General features: G+C 45.4%; 2 protein-coding genes across 3 annotated transcripts in view; both read left to right on the top strand.

Moving 5' to 3' along the window:
- POC1B (POC1 centriolar protein B) overlaps nucleotides 1-12,341 on the top strand; it is a 169,795-nt gene extending 157,454 nt beyond the window's left edge. Inside the window, exons 11-12 of the transcript XR_010115137.1 lie at nucleotides 3,136-3,354; nucleotides 11,155-12,341. The gene's annotated coding sequence lies outside the window, so the exon portion shown is untranslated. The remainder of the gene's footprint in view (nucleotides 1-3,135; nucleotides 3,355-11,154) is intronic.
- Nucleotides 12,342-13,777: 1,436 nt separating this feature from the next.
- DUSP6 (dual specificity phosphatase 6) lies at nucleotides 13,778-18,222 on the top strand. Of its 2 annotated transcripts, XM_055237365.2 has the most exons (3): nucleotides 13,779-14,653; nucleotides 15,268-15,705; nucleotides 16,724-18,222. In XM_055237365.2, the coding sequence occupies exons 1-3, from the start codon at nucleotides 14,254-14,256 to the stop codon at nucleotides 17,029-17,031; spliced, it is 1,146 nt and encodes a 381-aa protein (XP_055093340.1). In that variant the 5' UTR covers nucleotides 13,779-14,253; the 3' UTR covers nucleotides 17,032-18,222. The 2 variants fall into 2 exon arrangements, with proteins under 2 accessions (XP_055093341.1, XP_055093340.1); XM_055237366.2 differs by lacking the exon at nucleotides 15,268-15,705 and having other exon boundaries at nucleotides 13,778-14,653.
- Nucleotides 18,223-21,490: the final 3,268 nt, after the last annotated feature.

Below are 21,490 nucleotides of genomic sequence, written 5' to 3'. Positions count from 1 at the left end.
CAAAATGCTAGTCAAAAGTGGTTGGTGCCAGGGAGAGGAACTGGGTGGCCAGGAGAGACTGACTTACTCTATGCCATAGCCTTCCTTTTATATTTTGTTCCATGCACAAATGTCACCTGTCCAAAAATAAATCAACAATGGCTTATTTTTTAAAAGAAAAAAACAGTATAATATGTGCAGACATTTTAAAAGAGGCTTTCATCTAATTTGTGAGTAAACTATGCTGTGTAGTTCCAAGTCACTTGGCAACAGCACAGACTTTTAAAAATATATGCAAATAAGTCAACTTTAAAGACTAAATCAGAAATTAGAATTATCAAATGGCTGCCTATATTACTTTATAAGTAAATAAATAAATCTTCATTCATTTCCCTTTATAACTGACTCTTTCTTATCAGCATAGTCATGGTTTGTTTCTAGTTGTTTTCCTTGAGCTCTTTGCAGTAAAGGAATCTAACAAGTAAATGAAAGAGCGCATGAAAAAGCAGGCTGTGATGTTGTGAGGTTTAAACTGTCCTTAAAATAAGAACTAATTTGTGTAAGGATTTAAAGGCTATTCTTCTGTACTTTGTAGTCTCCTAATTGCTTTGTGACAAACTTTGCCAGTAAGTTTTCCAAGAAATGCATGTGAAGAGTGAACAAATGAATCAGAATAATTTACTGTACTAGAGAAAACATTTCCATTTGAAAGAGCTAATCATTCATTACTTACATAAATGTACTTTAGAAAGGAGCATATATTATCTTCTCCTTACGTATTCCTGATAGGTCTCCTTATTATATCACTCAATAACCATTTGATTTTCATACATAAAGTGAAATACTTTGGGTTTCCTCATTGTAAGCTCAAATCACCCCATTCCAGTTGGAAGGACTCCATCAGTCATTGAACACGACCATCCTTTTGAATCTTGAAAGTTGATAGTGTTCTAAAAAAGCACTGAATGCTACCCTCATAACTTCTTCATTAGGTCACAGTCCTATCTGTTAGCTTCTTGAAGGCAGTGTCTCTACATTATTTATCTTTTTATCCCTTGGAATATCTTATACCAACTCAGCAAATATAGAAAACACAGATTTTTTTTTTAGAGGTAGAAGACACAGTCATTTTGGCAAAACTTAAAGCAGTTTATGTCTGTCACACACCCTGCGGTAGATAGCAATGATGCTTTTCCAAAAGCAAGAAAGAATTCTGATGTGGTCCAGGGTGCTGAAATGGAGACCTAGTATGGGAAGGGGCCCAGCAGCAGATGGAAAAGGTATGACTACGTGCCTCTTGCTACAAGGGCAGACTCCAAACCCCAAAAGGCAAAACACAGCTTGAGGGCCGGGCGCGGTGGCTCACGCTTGTAATCCCAGCACTTTGGGAGGCCGAGGCGGGCGGATCACGAGGTCAGGAGATCGAGACCACGATGAAACCCCGTCTCTACTAAAAATACAAAAAATTAGCCGGGCGTGGTGGCGGGAGCCTGTAGTCCCAGCTACTCAGAGAGGCTGAGGCAGGAGAATGGCGTGAACCCAGGAGGCGGAGCTTGCAGTGAGCCGAGATTGCGCCACTGCACTCCAGCCTGGGCGACAAAGCGAGACTCCGTCTCAAAAAAAAAAAAAAAAAAACACAGCTTGAAAGCATGTAGATGACGGTATAACTCCTTCAAATATGGCCCTCCCCAGCCCCATTTCAGCAATAGGAATAATAATAACATCATTCCTTACACTTTCGTTTGTAATGGAAAACAATGGAAAAATGGGCCTTTCTTTACAAAATCTCATATTATAGAACACTGTTTGTAACGAAATAGGCTGCAATGGCATTCTCATCCTGAAGGCAATGGGCCCTTAGATTGGAAATGCCACTTCCTGGGTGGTGAGTACTTGGAATTTCTGCAGAAGTTTCCCTCCAAAGAGTATTTCTGATGCTCTTACTCAACTTTCAACTTTTCTGTAGGTTTGAAATTTTTATAATGAACTGTTAGGGGGGAAAGGCAGTGTCCCTCCCCTCACTACCCCAGGGTAATTACTGCCACTGGCATTTGGAATAACATTTCCCCCTCTTTCGTGGCTACAATTGCAAGCATCTCTTAGTATCTCCCTGTGTGAGGTAAGATAAGTATTCTGTCATCTTCTATTAATAGGGAGAAATTCTGAGTCACAAGAGGGGTAAGCGATTTTTCTAGCTGCAGAAATAGGAGGAATAAAACTAAGCAGGTTGATGAATACATTATTTTAGCAAGAGGATGATTGTGGTGGTACTGCATCCTTTTTCTGGACAATTGCAATCGCTTCCTAATTGGTTTTCCTGCCCCCAGTTTCTCTCTCCCTTCCAGTCTACTCGCCCCCTTTGTTACAGAATTATATCCTGAAATCATGTCACACCCCTGTATAAATATCTATGATGACTTCACCTAAAGAAAAATTCAAAACTTCTTATCATGACATCCAAAGCCCATTTCCATCTGGCACTACACTACCTTTCCTGTGTTCTCTGCCAATCTTTGCCTTCCATACCATTCACCTGCACTGCACTGGTCACGCATGTCCATCCCTCCAAACCTTAGCTCATGTCATCTTTCTGTCTTGCCCAAAGTGTGGGTCTTCTCCTATCCCACTGGATGGGGGACAGTGAGAAATCTGCTCCCTGGGGAATCTAACTCAGATGCTGCCTCCCCTGGGATGCTTCCCAGCACCCCACCTCTACCTTCCACCTCCCACCCTAAGGTAGATGAACCATTTCCTCCTCTTGTTCCCATAGCACTTCCTTTCTACTGCAATGACCACATTTATTACATTACATTCTAGCTACCTGGGCACATGTCTAACCTCCCCAATTAGACTTTTTTTTTTTTTTTTTTTTTTTTTTTTTTGTGACAGCAAGGCCTGAATCTCACTCATTTTCATAAGCCCCAGCAGTCATTTCAGTTTTAGACACATGATGCTGCTACCAAGATACCTTCTTCTGTTCTTTGTAATCTCCCAACGCTTTGTGACAGGTTTCACCAGTAAATAACTCAGAGTGCATACCAGTTCTAGAGTTGCATTTACAAGGGCAAGCAGATTAGTTATGCCTGACACAGCACTTTCCTGTTACGAAGTTCTCATGCTTGTGTCTAAAGAATATTATTTGACTCATCTTTCCAGTTACTTCAAGAACATTTCTACAATTGCTGAACAGAGTGGATGAGTGAGGAATCTGACTATCTGGGATGTCACTTGAAGCTTCTCAAAGTTTGGTCCATCTGTATAAGCCACTGCTGGCTGCTGGACTACAACATAGTTGCCTGAGCCCATCCCTAGATCTTCTGAATCAGAGTCCCTGTCAGGGAGGCCAGGATATGGACTGAGAGCAAGTAACTCCAGGTGTTTCTAAACATTTCATTTCTAGACCTACTGGTCTGGGTGGGAAGCTCTTGGGCTCACTGGAAACCTCTGCCTAGGCAAGGGACTGTTGGGGGATGATTGTTGTTAATGCTTCTAAACCAGTTGTTAGTCCAGGCCACATATCAGAATTCTCTGGGCAGCTTTTGGAAAATATCAATGCCAAGATCCACCTTACATCAATTAAATCAGAATTACTGGTTATGGGACTTGGGCACCTATATTTTTTTTTAAAGCTTTCCTTTTAAGCCAGTTTGGCTATAGAGTACTTGTCAGATTCTTTTGATCAAAATCAGGGGTTAGTAGTTAGAGGCTCCAGATTTAGGTTACATTCCACACCACACTTCATCTCACTCTCACTATAAATGTAAATTTCACAGCAAATTTAACTAGATTAAAAAATATGCCTTAGCAGTAGGTACAGTTATACACACTGGGAAAAAGTCCTTCTCTCTGCCATAAGTACTCTAATTAACAGCACATTGCATGAAAGGGCCACACTGAAGTCAGCAATGTTCTAAAGGTGAACCTGCAGGTCGTGTCATCTCATGGGGGCAGGATCCTAGGCTCAGTGCTGGAAGCCGCACCATGACACAGACAGTTGAGCTGTCTGCTCTCCTGTACCTTGGTCATGCAAGGTCCATGTGTCCTGCCACACCTCCTCTACCGCATATTGTAAGCGCACCAATTTCAAGAACAGAAATAATTTGGTTTTAGGCCAGGCGCAGTGGCTCATGCCTGTAATCCCAGCACTTTGGGAGGCCAAGGTAGGCGGATCACCTGAGGTCGGGAGTTCGAGACCAGCCTGACCAACATGGAGAAACCCCATCTCTACTAAAAATACAAAATTAGCCAGGCGTGGTGGTGGGTGCCTGTAATCCCAGCTACTCAGGAGGCTGAGGCAGGATAATGGCTTGAATCCAGGAGGCGGAGGTTGTGGTGAGCCGAGATTGCGCCATTGCACTCCAGCCTGGGCGACAAGAGTGAGACTCTGTCCCCCTGCCAAAAAAAAAAAAAAGAAAAAAAAAAAGAAAGAATTTGTTTTTAATATCCTTTATACTAAATTTTAAAAACCCTCAGGTCATCAAGTGGATGCACATTTAAAAATGCCTGCTAATTATTCCTGCCTAAAGCATAAAGTACTATAGCTGGTTACACTGAATTACTGAAATTACTAGAGCACTGGGATAGCTGAGTTCATGGAGGTTCCTGGAGTGTGGTGCACCTGGAAAGGGCATGGAAACTGAAGCCCCTTCCCACATGCCTTGCCCTACACATCTCTTCATCTGTATCCTTTGTAGTAGCTTTTATAATAAACTGATAAATGGGAAAACCCCCTTGGCCTTTAAATTGAAATGGAAAATAGCCATAAAGTGGAACAATATGTACCTGAAAGCCTCTAGTCACTACACTGCATCATCAAACTTAATCCGTTAAAGCAAACTTATTATGTGATAACACCAGAGTACTAGGAGAAAACGATGCATGAGATGATTACATAAAGTGCTTAATAGAATGCCTCATGCAAAGTTGCTTCTAAATAAATAATTACAAGCAAAATATAAAACAGTTGGAAAATGCAATAATGTAGATGTTAAACTAAAATTTAAAAGATTTAACATTTGAATACCCACCACCAACCTAATCAAGATGTAGAACATTTCCCTCACTCCAAAAAGGTCCCCCATTCCCCTTTCCAACAAATTACCTGTCTCTTCAAGACAACCACATGTAGGCAGCATGACCTCCCAGATATCTATGCCCTAATGCCTGGAACCTGTAAATATGTTACCTTACATGGCAAAAGAGACTTTAAAGACCTTGAGATGGGGAGACTATCCTGGATTACCTAGGTGGGCCCAATGTAACCTCATGAGTCCTTAAACGTAGAAGAGGAAGACAAAGAACAAGTCAGAGAGAGAAGCTGTAGAAGAGGCAGCAGAGATGTGAGGTATGAAAACCATGTGACCTGCTGTTGCTGGCTTTGAAGACACAGGAAAGGGGGCACATGCAAAGGAATGCAGGTGGCCTCTAGAAGTTGGGAACACAGCAAGCAAACAGGGACCAGAGTCCTACACCCATAAAGACTAAATTCAGCCAACAACCTGAATAATCAGGGAAACAGGTTTTCCCCTAGAGCCTCCAAAATGAAAAGCAGCCCTGCTGACACCTTGAGTTTAGTCCAGGGAGACCCATTTGGGACTTACAACGTACAGAACTAAAAAATAAGTAATTTGTGTTAAGCCAAAAACAAAAGCAAATTACCATACAGAAAATATAACAAAAGGACAGAGAAATCCCATCATAGAGGCTTTTTCCCTGGGAAACTGGTTAGGCAGGGGCATGACCTAGCAAGGGTTTACACTTTTTTTTTTTTTTTGAGAGGGAGTCTTGCTCTGTTGCCCAGGCTGGAGTGCAATGGTCCGATCTCGGCTCACTGCAAGTTCCGCCTCCTGGGTTCATGCCATTCTCCTGCCTCAGCCTCCCGAGTAGCTGAGACTACAGGTGCCCACCACAACACCCAGCCAATTTTTTTTTTAGTAGAGACGGGGTTTCACCTTGTTAGCCAGGATGGTCTCCATCTCCGGACCTCGTGATCTGCTGCCTTGGCCTCCCAAAAATGCTGGTATTAAAGGTGTGAGCCACCATGCCCGGCCGGGTTTACACTTTTGAGGTTTGGGTAAGGAATCTAAAACTTCTGGTAGGTCCAGCAAAACCTGATGGATTTATACCAAAGGATATATACTTATCAGATGTTAATAATCTTGGAATCATGTATGTGCAAAAATTAGTATGGAAACTGTGCTAAGCAGGTGTCTGCTTACTCAAACCTGGGTATGCCTTTACAATGTGGCTTCTAGCACAGCCTTTCTCATGTGTCCATGAATGGAAGTTTCCTTCCAGTCACGGGAGAGTGGCTCTCATGCTCAGCTCTGACCCTCCCCTCTTTCCACTCCCTGTATTCTGAAAAGCTCCTGCTGGGCATGAAGTCGGAAGGAGGGAGGAAATTCCCAGAGAATGGGACTTCTTGTATGCAGGACTCATAATATAAATGTGTGTTTCCATTAGCTGCCTTGAACTCAGATCACTGAGAGACGACGGCTATGTGGCTCAGGGTAGTAGATTTCCAATTCTCCTCTTGCACAGTATGCAGTCCATAAGATTAGCTATGAGCCAGCATTGATAGAGCAGGGAAAGAAAGTCCTAGAGTGATGAGGAACTCCTGGTATGCAGTGTGTTTTCACTGTCCCCAAACTATCCAGGTATCTCAGCCCATTAAGAAACCTGAATTTCTGGGTTACTTATATCAGCAACTAAGAGGGGCCATAAAGCAGTTGATTCTGTTCTTTGAAACTTTTTTCAAAAATTTGTATGGATTGTTTTTCTCTTCCTGAGAACGAAATTAACACTGTAGTGTTTTTTTTTGTTATATGATCCCTTTTCAGCAAAGTCAATAAACATTTAAGAGTTGTGGTCGGGTGCGGTAGCTTACATCTGTAATCCCAGCACTTTGGGAGGCTGGTGGATCACTTGAGGCCAGGAGTTCAAGACCATCCTGGGCAACACGGCAAAACCCTGTCTCTACTAAAAATACAAAAATTAGTTGGGCATGGTAATGCACGCCTGTAATTGCAGCTACTTGAGAGGTTGAGGCACAAGAATTGCTTGAACCTGGTAGGCGGAAGTTGTAGGGAGCCGAGATTGTGCCACTGCACTCCATCCTGGTGACAGAGTGAGACTCTGTCTCAAAAAAAAAAAAAAAAAAAAAGAATTGTGTGCGTGTGTGTGTAACAATAAAAACAGGTAGCAGTCAGTGAGTTATTGTTCTAGGACTGTTTCTACCCACTTTACAAATATAAATCATTGATTGCAATAGCTCTGTGACAGAGTATTCCCATTTTACAGATAAGGAAACAGACATGGGGAGATGAAATGGTTTCCCTGAGTCATAGGGCCAGAAAGGTAAGCCAGCATTAGAATCCAGGTTGGGCTGATTCCACAAGTCCTAGTCTTGACTAGCAAGATAAAATGTAACAAATTATGTAGAAGGTATCATGGTATATACCAGGTTGAATTCATTTAGGGCCACTCATCAGGTTGGGAGCAGTGTGTACTAACGAGCTTTGAAGGGACTGAGATGCAAGTTCGGATTCCAGCATAAACTACCCGACATTTGAGCCCAGGCTTCCCCACCATAAAGTTGTGATAATGGTATACCTGTTATGCAAGGTTATCACAATGGTTAGATTTAACCTGTACAATGGTTGGTGTAGAATAAGTTGTAGCCACTATGTTGTTATTTCATGATATGTCCAGATATAACTTTTATAATTAACCCACCAACAGCCTTAAGCAGTGTTGTTTAGACTGGAGTTTGGGGCTCCCTAGGGTTCTATTAATATACTCTTGGGGGATCTGCAAGTTCTTAAGTTTGAAAAACTGAGCTAAAGCATTCCTGTATTGTGGACACACACAGTTACTTCCACTGATTTCTGAAGCAAAAATAGGGTGGCAGGAAATAGTACCCGCTTAGAAAAATAATGAGTTCTCTTACACAAGAGCTATATGTACTACTCACACCTGCGTAAATAAAGGAACACAAGATGGAGAGAAAAGTCATCAGAGGAAACATAGCCCAGACGGCAGGCTCAAGGCAAATATTCCACATCAAGATGCAACATGGATAATGCCCGACACCACACGTGTGGTGCTTCATGACAGGACACAAGAAGGTTTTGGAGAGCTGAATACATACAGTCTCTCGCCTCCCTGGCTGGCAATGTAAGCTATACTTTCCCACTAAGGATCATCGCTGGGGCTTTCGAAATAGTACAATGGGAAACAAGGTACCGTCATCTCCTTTCCAAAAGAAGGTAAATGCACTTAGAAATGTACTGCAGAAATGCCAACGTTGTGACAGTTTCTTATACATACATTTATATATGCTTTTTACATTTCCTGCTTTGTAAAAATAAAGGATAAGGAAGAAGAATCAGTGAATATTTTCCCAGTGGAAGGCATGGAATTAAAACATCTGAAATAAAAAATTAACATTGCTATCTTTAAATTAATTTCTTTGCTAGAGACTGTCTAGCTTTTTTAAAAATTCTAGATAAAGTCTGCACAGGAGCCTCAATGTAAATTAATTTGTCTTTCATCAGATGATGTGAAACAGAAATGCAAGACAGCTGATGAAGAGCATAATTTTTAAAAGCTTAGCCAAATTGGCTAAGGTCTGAATTTCACAATAGTTCATATTTTTCTTCAGGTGGGATCAACCTGGCAATGCACCAATGTGCCATCTCGTTCATAGGGAAGCTCCAATCTCCCCCTAGATATACTTGTGGGTGAATGATTCTGGTGTTGACATCCAGCTACCTCTGCCTTGAGGTCTAACCTAGCCTGCCTTTCCCCTTCCCCCACATTGTTTGGAGAAATCATTAACCCATGCTCAATACGCCCTTGCAGCTCCTCATCATGGGGCAAGCTGCACGGAGCTTCCACGTGAGAAGCAGTCTGATTGCAAACCTGGATCTGCAATTCCCAGGGGCTGCCCTCATGGAATTTTAATTGGGGACTATTTGAAATTCCCTTTGGCTTTCTCACAGCCTATCACTGCGTTTAAGTCATTTTACCTATTGTCAGTTCCTTAGGCCTCTTGTGTTCCTCATTTGCTACTGTTGTGGTACAACTTCTTGGTATCTCTTGAAAGCACCCGTCAGAAGAACTTAGGGACAGTTTTGTGCACCCCATATACATTTTACATTAAGCCATACTATTTCAGGTGTATCCTTCAAATACGGTTAAATTCAGTTTTGAAGTTTTAGCTGCACTGAAAGCCATTGTCACTTTGAGGGCCTACCTGGGACCCCTAAATGTATTTACATTTTAAGTCAGAACTTCCAAAACTGTCCTTATTTGCTGAAAATCTGTTTAACTGTTTTCATATGATGTGTTAATAAATGTCATTGTATTCACAGAGATTATTCCAAGAAGATTAAAGGTCATGCTAGCCCATTTGGATCTTATAAATCTCAAGTGCCCTCAAACTCAGGAAAATTCCTGCAAAATTGGAATGTTTCTCAAATGGCCTAGAGAAAATTTTATAACCAAAATACACTGCTTTTAAAAGAAATTTTTTTTTAACTAACAATTTTTAAGGAACTTTCCAGGGGGAAACACCAGGAGGAATTCAAGCACAAGCACAGGTGCTCGGTGCACACATACATACATACACACACACACACACACAGAGAGAAATGAGAATCTATGAAAGTGCTTCTCTGCACTCATGAGAATGCATCACAGATGATCTGCTATCTCCAATCTTTAAACACAGCCCTCTTCATATGAATGATATCCTCTGAAGGGCACTGAGGCCTCTGGAATTAAGGAAGCCTGTAATTCTTCCAACTACTAGAGCCCTTATCTCTTAAGAGAGCTTTTCCTCAGTGCCTCACAGGAATGGCAATATCACCACCAACAGCATTCCTTATGCAGGAATGAAGTGGTAATATTTTAAAAATAATCTTCTGAATACCGACTTTGTGCCCTACACTTCTGGAGTGTCATCTCCGTTGTCTCTAATCCTCACAGTCCTGAGGGAGGAATATATATTCCCAATGTTACACACTTTCGAATTCCTTTTCTTGCTTTTTTCTCTATAGCGCTTTCACTTTCTAATATACAATTATTTGTTTTGTTTATTGGACTGTCCTCATTAGAATGTAAACTTCAGTGAGGCAGGTTATTCTTGTGTTTATTCTCTATTGCTTTCCTGGAATCTAGAATAAATGCATCAATCAATGAATGAAGTGAGGCCCAGACTACTAGTGAGTGACAGAGGTTTGAACCCAGGCTTATGTGCTGTGCTGACGCACTAGATAAGCAATGACACTTGTGAAGATTAGGGTCTAGGGCATATTCTAAGGGAGAGAGAATATGCAACATTTAGTGAATGGTTGACTGATGAAGGGTTGCGTGCAAAGAAAACCACTGGTGTGTAAAAGGAGCAGAGAAAGCAGCCTCACTTTTGATCTTTGACATCTGTGGGGAGGATGCAACAGAAAACGTGAGGCTGGAGAAAGCCTGGCGGTGAAAATTCAAAATGCTGACCTTGAAATTCTTCACATGTGGACAGGGAATACCACGTGGAGGTGAATATAGTGTCCACAACACTGTATGTAATCCGTGCATGTGGGCATCCTTAAGAGTCTGTAAAGGGTTTGGCCTCACGCCTTGACACTCTCCGTTGCTACTGTGTGCCCTTGGGCAAATTCTTTAATCTTTGTAAATGGGATAATTTACATGTTTTTTCTGAAGACTGTCCGAAATTATGCACGTAGACATAGAAACAAGACGGTACCCATCATGTACTAAGTGGCCAATATGCATTGTTGTATCAGTTTGCTGTGGCTGGAAAACAGTGTTCCAAAGGTGACCAGAAGGGAGAAGTCAGAAATGTAGCTGGGTCCATTCTGGTAACTGTGCTAAAGGATTTTTGATCCTGGTTTACGATAACACTCCCTTTACTTGACAGCTGAGTTGGAACGTATTAAATCGGTTAGGGTAGTATCTCAGTGGGCTTTGCTGCAGATGAGCGAGTCCAGGCGGGCTGTCAAGCAAGCCTCAAGGGGCATCTGTGGGATGCCCAAACCGTGTCCCCAAGCCGAGGCCTTTTCACAGGTCCTCAATTCAGAAGGATGAAAAATCAATTCCAACAGCTAATAGCACCCCACCACCACTTTAGGACATTTCACCGTACCCATTTTGTCGTCACAGGGACCCTATGAAGCAGATAGTTTTATCTTCGTTATGCCGACGTGGAAGACTGCAACTTAGAACGGCTGAATGATTTAACTAAGGGCGCTTACCTAGGAAGAAGCGGGGGACATAATGCAAACGAGGGCTGTTCCCACTCCAGAAGCCCTTTTCGCAGCATTTCTAGGACTGAGCGGTCAGAACACTTTAATCAATGCGCCAGGAAACACTGGCATTCCCTTGGCGATAAAGTTCAGAAGCATGGGTAAAACTACAGTTTCGATGTATTCTCCCGAATCTATAGTCATACTCAGGTAGCTGCGTATTAAAACATGCAAAGTGGAAACCCAACTTCCCTCCCTTTCTCTTCTATTGGAGGTCCTGTGCTGAACCTCCAACAAGTTTGCTCTTCTCAGTTCCGCTGAAGGGCATCCTGCCTCTTCCCTCCCTGTCCCCAGGTCCCAATGACTGAAGCTTCTCGGGGTGGGAATTTTTGTGGCAGATCGTGGAGGATAGGGGGAGTCAACTCCAGCGCAGGCCTCCCCCAGCTGAAACTGGAAGATACCCAGTGAAATACAGGCGTTTTATTCCAACGGCTGCCCAAAAATGGTGCGGAGAGGAGCTCGGCAATCCCCACCTTCGTCGAACACGCTCCTCCAGGGGCGGCCTGCCTGCAGCAGAGCTCCAAAATTGGCAACCTGGGCCTCGCAGCCGCCTTTTTTTAGCCTACATTTCCCAAACCAGGGAAGAGGCGGGTGACTAAAAATGCAAATTGCAGCGGGGGTGTTATCAGGCATGCCCGTGGGTGCGGGGCGTCGGGCGAAGGGAGACCCCGCGACCTTAGGCGCCCTCGCGGTGTTCACGGTGGGCGCAAAACGCAGCGAGGGACGCTCCCCAAAGCCGCACCCCGCCGGGCGGCTGCCCCCGCTTCCGCCTCTCAGGCAGCGGCGGGACAAAGCGCGGCCTCTTTTCCGCCGGGGTTTAGGGAGGGGAGGCCGGATTAGGGCCCGCGCCTTCCGGCCGCGGCCCTCCCGCCCCGCGCCGGCCGCACACAGGTGGTTTTCCGCTCGGGAGAGGCAGGCTTCGGCACTTTTATATAACAATAGAGGTCTGCGCGCGGGGAACGCGCCTCCCCGCCGCCGCGGCCCCCACCCGGCCACGCCTCCATCCGGCTTCCAATCCGTCCGCCCCGCGGCGCCTGGGCCGAGCGCTGCTCGCTGGCCTGGCCGGCACCTCCCCAAAGTTACCTGCTGGCTCCGCAGCGCGGTAGAGACGTTCCCCTCGACTCCTTGGGAGCCAGGAGCCAGGGGGGTCCCGGCAGGCACTCGTCCTTGCTCCCCCCACCCGCCCCAGATCTCTATAGAACCGGGAGTCCTGCGTTCAGCCCAGTACCCGTCCACCGCGTCGCGCACAGCCCCGTGCCCGCCAAGCGGGGAGACGGGGACTGCGGGGCGGTGGCAGGGAGCGCAGCGCGCAGGCGCGGCTGGTGCTCCCCGGAGTGCCCGGCGCTGGACAAAGGGAGGAGGCGGCGGCAGGAGAGGGCTGGGGAGGCCCCCTCTGACATGCCTCCCTGCCAACTGTAACCAATCGTCGAGCCCCCGCAGCCTGCAGGTCTTGCGGGAGGACTTCCTCACGCCTCGCCCATGGCGGGGACTGCCGGCCCGGCCTGGCGCGTCCCAGCACACCTCGCCCAGGCAGCCCCGCCAGACCGGCTCCTCCGTCAGAAGCCTAGCTCCTTGCCCAGAAATCATTAACCAGCGCGACCCCCCAGCAGGCGATGGTGGTGGGGGGGCGGGGGGAGAGATTTAGATTCACCCGAACAATGGCTTGTAACTCCCCACGCCGCTGGAGCGGAGTACAGTAAAAGCACTGGACTGACTTGAGTTTGTTTCTGCACTCTACATTGTTTTAAAGAAAACACAATGTTATTTTAAGAAAAAAGGTTTTCTTCTGATTTTGTGCACTACCAGACGTTTGTTTGTTTGCTTTAAAATGTTTCAACAAAATCCTGGTTTGTTTCGAAATATGTTGGATTAGCATTTAACACCTCATCGGTCACTAAAGCCCAGTCAGTTCACCAGCCCCAACACAGCCTCGGCTAAAAGAACATCAGAGCAAACAGAGCTGGGCCTTTAAAACTGGCAAACAAATGCCACACACCGCCTAAAGAAGGGGGATTGGGGGAGGGGAGGGTTAAGGCGAACTTGGGTCCAAATGAGTTTGAAGGGAATACAAAGAACAAAAAGTCAGCACAAGTTTTCCTAAAGCTAGCTCGCGAACGCAAGCGTCGCGAACAAGGTCTTTTGTGCATGCTAATTGCGCCATTGGTGCGCAAAAGTTCCGACGCGAAGTGTGAACTCTCAACAGAAGGAAACATGAGACAACTGAAGTGCCCTGGTTTATGTGCCCTGCTCCTCCTCCGCTGCCGCCTCCCCTTCTTTCTCCTTCCTCCCGCCGAGCCCGCTGTTGCAGCTTGTTTGCACTGGGGCTTATCCGGAGCGGAAATTCCTTTCCGTTTTTGTGAATGACAAACTCATTAACAATTCATCAACACAACCTGTTCCAGCCGGCCCGTCCCCACGGCAACAGCCCCTTCCGCAGCACGCTCATTGGCTGGCCTGGAGAATGTATCCATTGAGACGCTCGCTGTTTGTATCCATTGAGGAGCTGCCTCGCGCAGGGGGTGTGCGAGGCTGAGTCCAAGGGATAGTGAGCAAATCGAGTCTTAAATAATCCGGGGAGAAAGACGCCCGGGTAGATTTGAGGTGCAGCCTTGGAGGGAGGGATTAGGAGCCGCTAGACTTTTTTTCCTCCCCTCTCAGTAGCACGGAGTCCGAATTAACTGGATTTCATTCACTGGGGAGGAACAAAAACTGTCTGGGCAGCTTCATTGAGTGAGATTCATTGACACTAACAGCCAGCGGCTGCAGCTGGGTGCAGAGAGAACCTCCGGCTTTACTTCTGTCTCGTCTGCCCCAACCGCTAGCCTCGGCTTGGGTAAGGCGAGGCGGAATTAAACCCAGCTCGGAGAGCGGCAGCTTCGCGCGCGGTGCGCTCGGTCTATGCCTGCCCCGAGGGGCGTCTGGTAGGCACCCCGCCCTCTCCCGCAGCTCGACCCCCATGATAGATACGCTCAGACCCGTGCCCTTCGCGTCGGAAATGGCGATCAGCAAGACGGTGGCGTGGCTCAACGAGCAGCTGGAGCTGGGCAACGAGCGGCTGCTGCTGATGGACTGCCGGCCGCAGGAGCTGTACGAGTCGTCGCACATCGAGTCGGCCATCAACGTGGCCATCCCGGGCATCATGCTGCGGCGCCTGCAGAAGGGCAATCTGCCGGTGCGCGCGCTCTTCACGCGCGGCGAGGACCGGGACCGCTTCACCCGGCGCTGTGGCACCGACACAGTGGTGCTCTACGACGAGAGCAGCAGCGACTGGAACGAGAATACGGGCGGCGAGTCGGTGCTCGGGCTGCTGCTCAAGAAGCTCAAGGACGAGGGCTGCCGGGCGTTCTACCTGGAAGGTACGCGCCCAGGAAACTCCGCGCGCGGGGCAGGGCGAGGGGCGCAGGGCTGCGGGCGGGGCGCGTGGACTGAAAATGCCTCTGCTGCGCTCAGCTGTCCCTTCGGAGCCGCGCTGCTCGCCTAGGGGCCGGCAGCCGGCGAGGTAGGGGCCGCGAACCGTGCGTTCCGCACCAGAGAACCGGGCCGGCTCAGAATCCACCCGCTTCCGGCTGCGGGTACCGGCGGTTTCTTTCTAACGGGTTTTGCGCTTTCTTACCCAGAACATTCTCCACCATCACCCTGTTTTCTATCGTTCGATTTTGAATTAAGATTTGCAGGACGGGAGAGATTGTTGGGGATGTAAATTGGCACATCCTAGCTCTCAAAATATTCCAAAAAGTTGCCATTTTGTCTATTTCCGGATTCAAGCGAATAAGGGTTCCCTGGCGAGGCGGGCCCGTTCGTTCCATTCCCGAGGGTGCACATTTAAAGTGTGTTTCTCTTATGTATGGTTCTGTATGTAGGGGGTTCGTAAGGTGCTTGTGGTGTTTCTTGCGCCGGGCTGCGGTTCTTACAACCTGTGAAAACTACTACGGCTTCTCAGGTTACACGATTGCTTTTCTCGTTCTGGCAGGTGGCTTCAGTAAGTTCCAAGCCGAGTTCGCCCTGCATTGCGAGACCAATCTAGACGGCTCGTGTAGCAGCAGCTCGCCGCCGTTGCCAGTGCTGGGGCTCGGGGGCCTGCGGATCAGCTCTGACTCTTCTTCGGACATCGAGTCTGACCTTGACCGAGACCCCAATAGTGCAACAGACTCGGATGGCAGTCCGCTGTCCAACAGCCAGCCTTCCTTCCCAGTGGAGATCTTGCCCTTCCTCTACTTGGGCTGTGCCAAAGACTCCACCAACTTGGACGTGTTGGAGGAATTCGGCATCAAGTACATCTTGAACGTCACCCCCAATTTGCCGAATCTCTTTGAGAACGCAGGAGAGTTTAAATACAAGCAAATCCCCATCTCGGATCACTGGAGCCAAAACCTGTCCCAGTTTTTCCCTGAGGCCATTTCTTTCATAGGTGAGACTAATAGTCGTCGCTCTGACATTTAAATGCAAAATTCCTAGCCATTCATAGAGTTTAAGCTGTTAATCGCTCTTGCTGCTTGCTAATTTGTCGGACTGCAGGTCTCTAATGTTCCCAGAGCGTCCTTAATTCTGGTTTATCTTCTTGCTAAGGGAAGAAAACCTGCCTTCTGACATGGCTGTAGATCACAGGTGTATTTGAAACGCTGTTTCTTGAATCTTTGAATTCAGTCATTGACAGTCGTTCACAATCGGACAACAGATTTTTCCCACAGTCTTTGGACTCAGGGGAATGGTCAGATAGAAGTACTCACTATAGACAGGAATTTCAGCATTGCTTTATAATTTGAAAACATCTAGGAGTTATTTTAGGACGTCAAGTTAGTTGTTGGAAAGCAGTATGAATGCTAAATGTTACCTAGTTGAATGATACTGTGATACTGGTAACAGTGAGACAGTGGGTAACCTGAGCCCAGCAGGAAGAACTGTGGGCTGGAAGCCTGGGAGAAGTGAATCTCCAGGCATTGTAATGCATTTCCTATTACAAAGGAACTCATTTTCAGGCCATGTCGACATCCTGTTCCTCCTAATGGGCCGTCCCCTGTGACTTCCCTCTCTCTTTTAAAATGCCTGAATACCTCCATTGTTAGCTGCACAACATTTGGAGAATAATTTAATAGACCCTTGCAGTCTGGTTGTCTGTATAAAAGGCATTCACGAACATATTGCAGGGTTTCTGGTATTCACATGCTGAGGCAAAGAATGCACCCATTAAGGAGTTTTTTGTTGGCAGAAACTTAATACAAAAGCTCTCTTTTCAGAAAATATCTGAAATATGTAATTGTGTCCAGTGTACATGTTTCATTTCAATGATACATTTTCTGCTGCTTGTCGGGCTCAACTGCCACACATAACTATTATTATTATATTTTTAAGTTCAGTTTTTAGACTGATCATTCACAAAGGGTGGTTTTCAGTCTACTGAGATCTTGCTTTTCTTTTTGTGTTCACAGATGAAGCCCGGGGCAAGAACTGTGGTGTCTTGGTACATTGCTTGGCTGGCATTAGCCGGTCAGTCACTGTGACTGTGGCATACCTTATGCAGAAGCTCAATCTGTCGATGAACGATGCCTATGACATTGTCAAAATGAAAAAATCCAACATATCCCCTAACTTCAACTTCATGGGTCAGCTGCTGGACTTCGAGAGGACGCTGGGACTCAGCAGCCCGTGTGACAACCGGGTTCCAGCACAGCAGCTGTATTTTACCACCCCTTCCAACCAGAATGTCTACCAGGTGGACTCTCTGCAATCTACGTGAAAGACCCCACACCCCTCCTTGCCGGAATGTGTCTGGCCCTTCAGCAGTTTCTCTTGGCAGCATCAGCTGGGCTGCTTTCTTTGTGTGTGGCCCCAGGTGTCAAAATGACACCAGCTGTCTGTACTAGACAAGGTTACCAAGTGCGGAATTGGTTAATACTAACAGAGAGATTTGCTCCATTCTCTTTGGAATAACAGGACATGCTGTATAGATACAGGCAGTAGGTTTGCTCTGTACCCATGTGTGCAGCCTACCCATGCAGGGACTGAGATTCGAGGACTTCCAGGCACATAGGGTAGGACCAAATGATAGGGTAGGAGCATGTGTTCTTTAGGGCCTTGTAAGGCTGTTTCCTTTTGCATCTGGAACTGACTATATAATTGTCTTCAATGAAGACTAATTCAACTTTGCATATAGAGGAGCCAAAGAGAGATTTCAGCTCTGTATTTGTGGTATCAGTTTGGAAAAAAAAATCTGATACTCCATTTGATTATTGTAAATATTTGATCTTAAATCACTTGACAGTGTTTGTTTGAATTGTGTTTGTTTTTTCTTTTGATGGGCTTAAAAGAAATTATCCAAAGGGAGAAAGAGCAGTATGCCACTTCTTAAAACAGAACAAAACAAAAAAAGAAAATTGTGCTCTTTTCTAATCCAAAGGGTATATTTGCAGCATGCTTGACTTTACCAATTCTGATGACATCTTTATGGACACTATTATCACTAAGACCTTGTTATGGCGAAGTCTTTAGTCTTTTTCATGTATCTTCCTCATGATTTTTTTCTCTTTATATAGTTTGACTATGCCTTACCTTTGTAAATATTTTGGCTTGTGTTGTCGCAAAGGGGATAATCTTGGAAAGACACCAAATCATGGGCTCACTTTAAAAAAAGAAAAAAAAAAACCTTCAGCTGTGCTAAACAGTATATTACCTCTGTATAAAATTCTTCAGGGAGTGTCACCTCAAATGCAATACTTTGGGTTGGTTTCTTTCCTTTAAAAAAATTTGTATAAAACTGGAAGTGTGTGTGTGAGCATGGGTACCCATTTGATAGGAGAAATGCATTTGATTGTGAAGAAGGGAGAGTTAAATTGCTCCATTATGTTCGTGGTGTAAAGTTTTGAGCTGGAATTTATTATAAGAATGTAAAACCTTAAATTATTAATAAATAACTATTTTGGCTATTGAATGTGTGTTTTTAAAAAAATCTCAGTTATACCTATGTGTGAAGTGACACATTGTAGAACTTTTTCATTCAGGGATTGATTTTGACTTGTAGGCATAGCAGGGCAAAGTTCTTTAAGCTTTTCCTAGAATATTTTTCAGCAGCAGTTTATGAAATTCATAATTTGCCACGAATAAAGATGACATCCTAGAATGGACTGACTGTATCGTGCATATGAACAATACCTCTTCTGAGTATAGTTCAGGCTCAAGATTTTAAAGCCCCTGAAGAAAAATGAATCTATAGAGCATAGCTTGCTGAGGAATACAATTTGGATATTAACCACAGAGAGGTGTAGCAAAATGACAGCCACATGTTAACCTCCCTATCCTTCACTGTCAGGATCTTCTGCTCTATAATGCTGAGATAATGCCAAGGAGGAAGTAGGGATAATTCTTTTTCCAGTCTGTTATTGACAATTCTACCTGCAGATACCCTAGTGTGAGAATGATGAATCCAGAATGATGTCTCCATTTTTTCCCCTAGCATGCGCATGGCAAGGCATATCTAAGCTTCCTCACTGTGTCAGGATATGGTTTTAGAATTTTACATTAGCACTTAGGAGGCAGCTTTGTCATCCCTGTTCTAATGTGCTTTTTTGTTTAACTGGTTTGGGATGTGGGTCAGAAACCCCTACTGAAACTTGTGGGGATTATTTTAGTTTCTTTTCAAGCTAAAGGCTATATATCTTGTCATTTTTCTTGGGACCTACCCTCTCCTCACCTCAAGTGTAAAAATATACAAACCAAAATAAAAGGCAGGTGTACGGAATCAAAAGAACTAGAACATACTTATATTTGGGGCTTTTTTTGCATGAGCTCTGTCCCTTCATGTGAAGTGGGGAGAAGGATGAGCTTTTCACCCACATGGCACATGTGTTGACTGCTTGGTTGTCTACACTAATTTAGGAGGCAAGTGGCCTTCGTTCGATGGCAATCATATAAAACTGTCCATGGTGATTTTTAAGCAACTAAGTATAAAAAGCAAACAGAAATAGTGCAGAAATATATATACCAAGTCAGTCTGTCCTATTTGGGTGTCCCAAGTCAGCAAGAGCACAGAAAGGAGAAGTGGATTGCAGTTCAACTTGGCTCATGTTAATCCAGTTCTGAACGGTTTCCGCTCCTGGCATTCCCTAAACTGCCTGTTCAAAGTAGGGATTTGCAAGCAGCGTTAGCAATTTCCTGTCCAGCTGCAGCTCAAGTAGCTGAGTGCTTTTTCCCCCCTTTCTTTTCTCTGATTTCTTTTCTCTTTCTTTTTCTTTCTTTCATTTTTTAAAAAAATATGGGCTGTGGATAATTTTAGTGCATTTCCTCTTTGTGGATTATTATCTCTTTCCTCCTAGAACCTGCATACATTGAGTTCCTACTGCTTGGCTCAAGCCGACAGCTGGCCTCCCCAGCACTTCCTCTCGTTTTACTGTGGGTTTGTTGTTTGTCAGTCCACTTCTGAAATTAATAATGTTTTCTGGCTAAGTGCCACAAGCCATTACCACAAAGGGGAAGTAACACATATGAATAGCAGGAAGCCATGCAGGGTCACAGTGTGAGCTGAACCTGTGGAGGGAGCATAATTGAGCCTGGCCCATTCAGCAAGTGTCTGACGGCAATTTGGGGAGAGGGAGCTCGCTGCATCTAAGCAGCTCAAGCTGTGAAAAAAAAAAAAAAAAAGTTTCCAATAAATTGGGAGCAAATGGTCTTTGTCACCAGTCTGAATAAAGGAGAGAGAGTATGAAGAGCTTAGCGCCTCCATAAAGTTGCAATGTTTGAGGTTTCTCCCCCTTCTCCTGACATATTGTTTCAGAAGGCTGGTGAACAGAGGGGTGCCTGTTTCCCTCTATTCTCACCAAAGGACTCATGTTAAATGGGTGGTTTTTACGGTTCACATAGGCCAGAAGATTCAAAGAGCTATTCTCTTTCCTTCTTTTTCTTCTGTGGAAGGTGGAAGGTTGTAACTGACAGCATGGGCCCCCACCTCTCTCTGTGCCTCCCTTTCTTCCAGCTATACCAGGGCTCCTCTGGTTCCTTTGTGCTTGCAGTAGCCGCGTGAAGGCGATCATTTTGCATCTTGGAGTTGGGCTGGCTTCCTGAATGGAGCCCGCACGGTTACTAGGGCAACCTTTGCCAGCAGCTGCAGTTCCACCGCCTCCTTCCTCACCTGCTGTCCCCATTAGTAGCTTCCTCAGGTCTCTGAGAAAGCGCTACCTTTCCTGGCCTTTTGCAGGGGCAGGGGGTGGGGCGGGGTATGGCTTTTGGGAAGGGGAGGTTATCTGCAGGTTTCCTGGGAGCTGCAGGAGACAGAGATTGCAGTGGTTAATGGTATGAACTGGTCTTAGCGTTAAAATAGGAATGAAAAAGGGTTATCTGGGGATAAAAATACCAACACAGTCTTCAAAGGAATGAAAACTGAGACTTGCACCGACCTGACAATTAGGAGACCTGAACTGTAACTCCTGCTTTCTTGCTAATGAATCAGGTAGCCCTGGGCAGGGCACCCAATCTTACCGCATTTCTTTTTTCTTGTCTGTAAAAATGAGGGAGTTTTTACCTCCCATTCTAGGATTCTCTCATAATTCCAGCTTCTGTTCATGGATTGGTGACACTTATTACATGATAAAATGAGGTGTGGAGCAGGTGAAACAAATAACTAACATTTATCATGAGTACCAGATACTATACTTTGCATCTCATTTAATCTTCAAAACAGCTCTGTGAGATAGGTCCTATTATTATCTTTATTTTGCAAAAAGGAAACTGAGGCAGAGAAAGGCCAATAAAGCCTAAAGCCACCTTTATGGGACACCTGACACATAATGTTAGAGAAGGTTTGCATATCCAGTGCTTGTTACTGCAGAACTGAACCTTGAGTCTTTGGCTCTTCCTGTTGGAAACTGCTTGTCATCAGTATTTGCTCCCCTTTATAAAGTCTCATGATGTCGGCTAGGAAATGCTGTCCCCATTATACAGCTGAGGAAGTGGAGGAAGAAGAGGTTAAATGACTAGCCAAATTCCATGTGAATTCCACGGCCACATGGGAGGCCCCAGCTGGTGTGCTGTCAGAGAGGTGTCCACCGGGGATAAACTTCTATCCTCCTTCTCCGCAGAGAAGTTGCTCTTCCTTGGTCCCACTGGCACTTAAATTATAAAACTACTTTTCCTAAGAATCTCTAAAATGGCTACCAGCTAGCATAGGGCCTGACCCTGACCCTTGCCCATACTCCCCTTTCAGGATG

Source organism: Symphalangus syndactylus, chromosome 13, assembly GCF_028878055.3.
Source record: "Symphalangus syndactylus isolate Jambi chromosome 13, NHGRI_mSymSyn1-v2.1_pri, whole genome shotgun sequence".
Classification (NCBI taxonomy): Eukaryota; Metazoa; Chordata; class Mammalia; order Primates; family Hylobatidae; genus Symphalangus; species Symphalangus syndactylus.
This window is presented reverse-complemented; position numbering and strand designations above follow the sequence as displayed.

What these genes read in the sequence shown, in the direction of transcription:
- DUSP6 (XM_055237365.2), top strand. Translation starts at nt 14,254, where the DNA reads ATGATAGATACGCTCAGACCCGTGCCCTTCGCGTCGGAAATGGCGATC. An exon ending in CCGGGCGTTCTACCTGGAAG is followed by an intron (nt 14,654 to 15,267) that starts GTACGCGCCCAG and finishes TCGTTCTGGCAG; the next exon opens with GTGGCTTCAGTAAGTTCCAA. An exon ending in TGAGGCCATTTCTTTCATAG is followed by an intron (nt 15,706 to 16,723) that starts GTGAGACTAATA and finishes TTGTGTTCACAG; the next exon opens with ATGAAGCCCGGGGCAAGAAC.